We start from the raw sequence: 9,210 nt of genomic DNA on the forward strand, positions 1-9,210 counted from the left end.
GCACACATAACATAGTAATATAATTCACTAATAGCAACCACAGCAGTGAATTGGGAAGAGCAATTATTCCGAAGCACTAATTCATTCTATGGTTAGTTAAGCTACAAAAACTTCAAACAAATTAGGTCCTGCTGTATAAATTCAGTGGAGGACTTCGGCCCCAACAACCGGGAAATTCGATCAGGAAGCAGGTGTACATATGATGTCATTTGCTGCACACATTTATAGAATTTGGTGTATAGAAATGACAAATATAATTAACCACAAAAGATAAATGTGAAATATTTCTAATTTAACTATATTTTCAATAAAAACAGAAAAATTTAAATTATACATAAGAGATTTTTAGACATTAATAGTGGTGGAAGATGGTACATGATTATTATTATCATCATCATCAGTATTAGAATTGTTATTGGCTGGGCTCATGAAATTAGAGTTGGTAGGCTCGATCTTCCTCATCGTAAACTGATGATGATCAGGTCTAATAGAGGGATCTTCATCATGGTACACGTAAGCAAATCCACCGTGTCTCGTCAAATCCAAACCCGCCATCTCATCATCCCTCGATATCCTCAACAGCTTCAACTTGTTCAAACCGTAAAAAAGTGGGCCCATAGTGGCCGTGACCCAACCCGCCACCACCAACACCTGAACAACTTGCGCCGCCAGTAATCTCCATCCTCCGCCCATCAACAACCCGTACGGCCTGTCCGCGGGTCCACCGGAGTAAACCTCAGCCACATACTCTTTTGTAGCAAACAAACCCGTGAATATCAATCCCCACGCGCCGCACCCGCCGTGTAGCTGAGCCGCTTCCAACGGGTCATCGTATCTCAGCTTCTCGGCTAACTTGTTGAAGCCGATTAGTACCCAGGAAGCAACGAAGCCGCAGACGATTGCAGCCCATGGCTCCACAACCGAACAACCCGATGTTATAGCGGCGAAGCCACCGAGGAGACCGTTGCAAACATCGATGACGTTCCAATGACCGACCAGTAACCGTTTCCCGAATAAAGTGGTGAGTGCAGCTGTTGAGCCAGCCAATGTCGTCGTGACAGCTGTCCTCCCAATCGCACTCCACTGTCCGTAAAAAGTCCCATGTTGGTTCGTAGTACCGTAGCTCTTTACGATAATCAGAAACGAACCCGGGTTGAATCCGTACCACCCGAACCATAGAAGAAAAGACCCGAGAACCACAAGTGACGCGCTGTGGCCACGTAGCACAACTGAACGACCTGACCTGTCGAACCGTCCGAGTCTGGGACCTTCGATGAAGGCTCCCCATAGACCGGCTATGCCTCCAACCATGTGAACCACACCCGAACCAGCAAAGTCGATCGCTCCAGATCCGAATAAGAAGTCTTTTCCGGGTCGGGTCGGACTGGCCCACCCATCAGCTGACCAGAACCAGTGGGACACTACGGGATAGACGAATGCTGTTAAGAAGGAGGAATACAAAAGATAAGCGACGAATTGAGTTCTCTCCGCGATAGAGCCGCTTGTGATACCGGCGGCTGCTATTGCGAAAGCCCATTGGTACAGAAAGAAGCTGTAGTCTCCAGCAGGAGAAGGGAAGGATTTTAGTCCAAAGAAGTGGCGGCCGATGAAGCCGTTTGAAGGTGAGCCGTAAGCGAAAGCGAAGCCAAGGAGGTAGTAGGATAAGCCACCGGCTGCCGCGTCGAGTACGTTGGTGAGCATTATGTTCATGGTGTTCTTTGCTCGGACTGAGCCGGCGCAGAGCATGGCGAAGCCGAGTTGCATAGCAAAGACTAGATATGCTGAGAAGAGAAGGTAAGTGTTGTCGATGGCGTAGGTGGTTGCAGATAGCTGAGCTGATACGGCGTTGAGTTGGCCGCAGAGGAACTCCGCTGCGGCTGCGTTGGAGGTGTTTGTGGTGGCGCCCGAGCTGAGGAGAGAAGATAGGTCGGAGACTGAGCAGGTTAGGGAGGCCATAGTACTGTACTGGTGGTGGTGGTTGGAGTACGTGTGTGTTTGAGGATTAGTTTCAGAGAGAAATATATAGAGACATTTTTTCTTTTCAGGAAAAGAGTTTTGTGGTTTGTATTTATAAAGCCAAAAATAATTTAAAAGGAAATTTTGGGTTTCCAGTATTTTTATTTTATTAGCCATAATAGAAAATTTGCAGGTTTAACTCTGTCATATTTCTTGTCTTTTCTTTTCAATTTTTAAAATATAAAGAGTGACATGATTATTGGTGGTTTGAGCCTAAACTTGTAATTTGATTATTAAGATGATCTTATAATAACCTTATAGGGTTGGTGCTTAATTAATAAGCACTGCTTATATTATTATTATTATTTTATTTTTTTTGCTAAATAGCAAAGTAATTTAATATTATTTCTAGTAATCATATTATTAAATAATAATGAAAGCAATTACAACATTATTCTAATCTAGTTGAGAAATTCAAAATATAAGAGTATAAAAATAACAACAACATAACAAATAAAAATCCTAAACTAATTTTGATAAATGTAAGGGTTATGCATATATTTTATGTCGGAGAAATACTAAAAGGTACCAGTACGTACTCTCTTATGTATCAATATTGATATTGGTCTAATTAAGTATCAGGTGACATATAGTTTAATATAATAGTTTTTAGAGAGTATAGCTAGCTAATCACAAGACAACACGTCTTAAGAGTGTTAGGCACCACTAGTATTCAATAACAATGTTCTTTATATCGACATAAAGATTACGTCATATTAATGGTTTTATCACAATTATTATTATTATTATTATTATTATTATTATTATATTTTTTGTGGGACTACGTGCGATGGTTGAATTGTTGATGACCTATATATCTACAACTATTGTGGTTCATAACATACATAGATCACTATATTATGAAGTATTGTGTTTAGCGAACTGTAGTTTCATAATATTAGTTAGAGATTTTTTATTATATTTATTAAGAGTATTGTTATTGGGGATTATATATTTGAGTGACGAGTACTTTCTGATGTTTTATAATTGGTAAGCGATATGGTTTAAAAGTTATTTTTTTAAATTATATGACACATGATACTTAATTGTACTAATGACAGTATAATACTAAGGAATGTGCTAAGACACCAATAGTACCTCTTAGCAATTCTCATTTATTAAAGTAAAACAGGTAAGATCCAATATTAAATTATACCAATAATAATATTACACTTCACATAAATTTTAGACACCATAACTATACCATTTTTCTTGTGAATAACAATGAGTATTAATTAATAATATTGGAGAAAATGAAATCAAGTTGGAGATAGTGCGCACATGCACGTAGATTCGTATGATTGTGTGAATATATGCTGAGGGAATTGTATTAATGAAGTAGAGGGACTTCAACTTGTAACTCAGGATATATATAAAACTAAAATAAGTGAGGACCAACACAACAATTTTAAACACAATTACTTTGTAGCACAATTGATTTGGGGCAATTTATTTACAGCAGAGAGGTCAGGGATTTATATATAACGTATGTAAATATTACTTTGGTCCTTTTATTCTCATCACTAATAATTAAAATGGTGTCCCTTTAATTATTAAAAATTAAAATAGTAAATAAAATCCTTAATTATAATTATAGTCAATTATAATTATAAATAATATTTCAAGAAACTAATATTTAATTTTATATTAGATTATATTTTCTTTCCAAATATTACAATAATTAAATAATATTACAAATACATAAATTAAAATAAAAGGTTGTAGCACAATTTATATGTCGAAGTATATTATGTTAAATTTTTACATAGATTATGAACTATCCAAACACACATTAAGAATATTAATCATCATTGCTCATAACCATTAAATCTAAGATCAATACTTTATTTAGAACATCCAAAACATTACACACATACCCAGGGGCGGAGCCAGCATGAAAAGTTAGGGGTGTTGGAATATTTTAGTAGTATCTAGATTTACTACCATGTATGTTTTTAACATCCTAATATGAATTTCTAAAATAATGTAAATAAATACATAAAAGTTATGAGAAACCTTACAGTGGGTGCAGCAGAATTAAAAGACTCCTTCCGCTCAGATCTCTAACCCTTGTATCCTTTCTGTAGCAGAGTATCACCAAGATCTGAGCCCGAAACTCCTTCCTTGTATTTGGATTCTTCACAGTCTTACATACTATGATTGAGGACCAACTTGATGTGTGTGGGCACTTACTCAATTACTAATGGCTGAATTTATTTTGTGAAGAAAGGCTTAGTGTTTCGAAATTTCAAGAGGAAGAAGAAGAAGGAAGAGGTCTCATCAGAAAGCCAGGTTTTTAGCTTTAAAGGCATTAGTTGGATGAAGAGACCATAGCCTTCCTTTTATACTATCTTCAATAGGGTTAGGGTTGAATTATTAGGAATAAAAAAAAATTATAAAAATATGTTAAAAAACCACTTGATGGCCGGCCACTTAATGAGCCCCACTCAAGTTTCGGTTTTGTCATTTTTCCCAACTATTTTACCTATTTTTCGTAAATACCAGTTTTTGCACTTTCAACCCTATAAATGTCAAAACTATTTATTTAATAATTAAAATAACTATAAAAAAAATTGTCATTTACAATATTTAATTATTAGACTCCATAAAGTCTCTTAATTAACAAATAAACCCTATGTTGCCCTTAATTTTGTCCAAAATAAGTGGACCAACGCAACTGCGACACGTGGATTTGAAGAGTAAGGGTTTGAGATAATTCGGCTAAGTCTTTTTAATCAAGAGGATCAGCAAGAAACATACCTCCCGGAGAAGGTATGGGGGATCCACGTACCCCCCAGAGGGCAAAGCTATTGCAAGGCACCTCCGGGAGGTATCAAACCCCATCTGAACTATCACCTCGCATTTAATGCCGCATGAGAGAAGGCGTATTGGAACTTCCATAAGTATTGAAGTCTGACGGCACAACCCCCCTTCTGCAGCTATTACGCTATGACTAATAAGCCTAGTGATGGCTACTTTATGAGGAATCACATCAGTCAAGAGGGGATAATGGATTACATCCACCTAACCCCTAAAATACCTAGGGAATAGACCATGCATTTCCTATGTTACACTGGTTGGGAATGTGTGCCCCTACAGAAAATACAGAAAGACATGTAGCTCGGTTCTAGGGATCACCCCACAAAAAATACTGTAAATACCCCTCAAACACATTAAGGCAGGGGTCGAGAATTCTGGGTTTCATAAGAACCAAAGAGAAGAAAGCTACCAAGAACATTCTCTGTAATAAATACACTCATAAATATTAAAGACTCGTGGACTAAGGCTCATTAATGTCCCAACCACGTAAAGATCTCGTGCATTAATCTTTCTGTAGCTTTCTTATATATTATTAAATTGGTTACCGAAAACCTCGGTCAACATTTTTGTGCTTTCATTGAGAGCTGAAGGAAGCTTCTGCAAATAGACAACAACCTCATAAACTAGAACAACAATGGTGGAAACTCGTAACATGCGTCTGTTCGGTTTTGTGCCCTAAATAAAACTCATTTCAATATAATCAGATTTACTTATTAATAAAGATCAGAAATAACATTTAATGTTGCATGGTTCACATGATTTATTTCATGATTATATATATGTTAGGTTTTATGCCCTAAATAAAACTCTATTTCAATGTAATCTATTTTATTCAACATCAATAAAGAAACAGAAGTATTTTTCATTCATTTGTGTATGTTTTGGTTCACTTTATCAATTGCTTGTCTATTTGATTTATAAATTCATCTTAAACCCTTTTCACATACTTGATCATGTTTATTGTGCTGTCATCACATTGGAAAGTAAACATGACTATGTGAATAAAGTTTCCTAGATTTATCAGACACAGGGTTTTACTGATATGAGAATCTACAACAAGAGTTTACTTGTATTTGGAGAAATACTATGTTCTTTCCAGAACATTGGTTAAAGTAAAGCTCAGGTTGGATGCATGGAGTATGCATCGGAAGGGACCGATATTGAACTTTGACTTAGATTTAATTAAACTTACCGTAAAATCTATTCAAGTCAATATCGCCAAGTTAATCCTAGATCAAATGATCTGAATCCTGTTATGATTAGGCTCAATCTTGAAAGGCTATTCGTGTTCTTTGATTTGTTAGTTAAGCCTACTTTTAGGTCAGAGTGATACGTACATTTTGTGAACACGGTAGTGCAATTGAGTGGGAGCGCTAGCATAAACATGGAATCTATAGCTTCTATCTGGCGAATAGTAAGCAAAGGATGATCTCCTTCGAGCTTGACCAAACGAAAATAAATGGTGGAGATCTCATTTCACATAAGCTGAAATATCATTTATACGGGGTCAAGTGTTTTAAGGATAAAATACATAGTAGGGTGTTACGGTAATCTAATCCCTTTACAGTGTAGATCATTCATATAGAGGATCATTGATCAAATTAGGATTATAACAATGGATAACTAATGATGTGTCTATATGGTGGAACATATAGAGCATTCTATATACTGAGAGTGCAATTCTAAGTTCTATGCGTGGATTCAACGAAGAATTAATAAGTTAGTGAATTTTAGTGCTAAATTCTTGATCTACTTATTGGAAGCTCGGTTATATAGACCCATGGTCCCCCCACTAGTTGAGATAATATTGTTTGTAAGACTCATGTAATTGGTTGTGATTAATCAATTATAATTCACAAGTTAGACTATGTCTATTTGTGAAATTTTCACTAAGTAAGGGCGAAATTGTAAAGAAATAGTTAATAGGGGCATATTTGTTAATTATGATACTTTGTATGGTTCAATTAATAAATATGATAAATGACAATATTATTTGATAATTATTTATAATTATTAAATAGACTGAATTAGGAAATTGGCATTTTTGAGAAAATCAGATACAAAAGGTGTTAAAATTGCAAAATTGCAAAAAGCAAGGCTCAATCCACTAAGCCATGGCCGGCCACCTTTGTAGGCTTTTTAAGTTGATATTTTCATTATTTTAATGCCAAATAATTCAAATCTAACCCTAGTGGAATGCTATAAATAGATAGTGAAGGCTTCAGGAAAATTACACTTTCTGAATCAGAAAAACCTAAGCCTTCTATCTCTTCTCTAGCCGCCACTCTCTCTCTCTCTATTCTTCCTAGTGATTAGAGTAGTGCCCACACACATCAAGCAATACCTCAATCATAGTGAGGAAGATCGTGAAGAAAGATCATCAACAAAGGAGATTCAGCATCAAGGATTCAGAGAAAGAGATCCAGGTTCAGATCTTGATAATACTCTGCTACAGAAAGGATTCAAGGGTTAGAGATCTGAACGGAAGGAGTCATTTAATTCCGCTGCACCCAATGTAAGGTTTCTTAAACTTTATATGTGTTTAATTTATCGTTTTAGAAAGTTCTTATTTAGGATGTTAATAAACATACTTGTGAGTAGATCTAAGATCCTGGTAAAATAATTTCCAACAACTTGCCTCAGAGCCATGGTAATTGATTTACTTGCAAGAAATTTGGACTTTAAAACGATTGTTTGTATGTTTTTGGATGGTATCATGTTGTATTGAGTGTTATTTGATGATTGATTGATGTTTGTAAATTTTCGTGAAAAATAATTGCGATTTTGTTTCTGGCATTATTTTTATTGGATATTATGGAAAAAATTAAGCAAGTTAGCCTTTTACAGAACTCAATTTCGATTTTATTTGAATTAGTTATGATTTTTTGAAGATTTGAAAAAATCGGGGCTGTGTTGAAATTTTCCTGCGATCGCGAAAACTGTCCGTACAGCTCACAAGTTTTTCGTTTTTCTTCGATTTTTCATACTTTTTCATGGAATTAACTTCCAATTTTTTGTGTAGTTCTATATTTATACTATTACTATTCCTAATTCAATTCTAATTATCATTTTGAATTAATTTAATATTTTTTAAATTTAATTCAAGATATTAGTGTAATTTGAATTTGAATAGAATTAGTATCTATCTTCTTGCTTAAAAATCTATCTTATTTTAAAATTTGATTATATCTTCTTATTTTAAACTTAAAATAAGATAATTATAATCATGTAATTTTTAAATGATATAAGATATTTTGCTAATTTTTTAAATTTTGTTATTTTATTTATTTAAATTACATTTAAAATTTGAAAAAGATATTCATTTATCTTTTCTAATTTTTTATTTAATTTTTATTTATAAAATAACATTTAAAATTTAAAAGTAGTTAGAAAATTTTTGAAATGATATTTGGGTTGGTTGAAACCTAATTTTTCAAAATTGTAGGTTTAATTTTAAATTTAAATATTTAATTAAATTTCGATTTTTTTTTTTAATTTTTTCACATTTTTTTTTTAAATTTCGAATTTTTTTTTTTAATTAATTATTTTCGAAATTAATTATTTAATTTAAAATTAAATAAATCCTACATCCAACTATCCAACTAACCTTGTTGCAGGAGTATGTGTTTTAGCTTATGTGTAAGTTTTCAAAACCTATTATTACTTGATTGCAAATAGCCATGGTTACCTTTTGCCAGATCTAATGATCTGATGGCTCCCTTGGTCAAGATAATAATTTGTAACAGGTATATTTACAATCTTCTTTCATCTGTGTATGACCTAGCAACATGATAGGACCCATCCAAAGTGTGCCTGTGTGAGCCTATGTGTTTAATTTTATTATAGATGCATATAGGTTGTTGTTGCTAAAATAAATTATCATAGTTCTTGATAGAATTTATTTACGCCCATTTAGTTTTTGGGCCTATTCAATTAATAACAGTTGTTCTTATTAAGGTTAAATTCCTCTCTTTTGGGCCTTGTGTGAGAGTTGGGAGCCATAGAAGTGGGTACGACATACTGAACCCAGCACCCCCTCACATGAACCACCCCAATTGTGAAGGACCATTTGCCTGATTTGAATGACTGTACTAGGTTAATTACACTAGTTTAACCTAATTAAAAATTGATTAGCAACATAATTAATTTCATTTATTTTGAAATTAATTTAGAAAATCATAGTTTAAAGAATTTTATATTCAAAGCTAAACTATATGTATTTTCTTGTATTTAATTAAATATAGAATTATAACCATCTAGATTCTTTCTGAAGCTTAATTTAAATTTTTCATTAAATATTCCTATTTAAGTTGATATTTAGTTATTTACAACTAACCAACTTAAATCTGAATATCTTTTGGATTTAAAATTTCA

The 9,210-nt window shown here is 33.8% G+C and overlaps 1 protein-coding gene across 1 annotated transcript; it reads right to left on the reverse strand.

Moving 5' to 3' along the window:
- Nucleotides 1–257: 257 nt before the first annotated feature.
- On the reverse strand, nucleotides 258–2,362 carry LOC115719302 (ammonium transporter 1 member 2). The gene has a single exon (XM_030648283.2). The coding sequence runs from the start codon at nucleotides 2,131–2,133 to the stop codon at nucleotides 346–348; it is 1,788 nt and encodes a 595-aa protein (XP_030504143.2). The 5' UTR covers nucleotides 2,134–2,362; the 3' UTR covers nucleotides 258–345.
- Between the last annotated feature and the right edge of the window lie 6,848 nt (nucleotides 2,363–9,210).

The sequence above is a fragment of the Cannabis sativa genome, chromosome 2 (assembly GCF_029168945.1).
Source record: "Cannabis sativa cultivar Pink pepper isolate KNU-18-1 chromosome 2, ASM2916894v1, whole genome shotgun sequence".
Taxonomy (NCBI): domain Eukaryota; kingdom Viridiplantae; phylum Streptophyta; class Magnoliopsida; order Rosales; family Cannabaceae; genus Cannabis; species Cannabis sativa.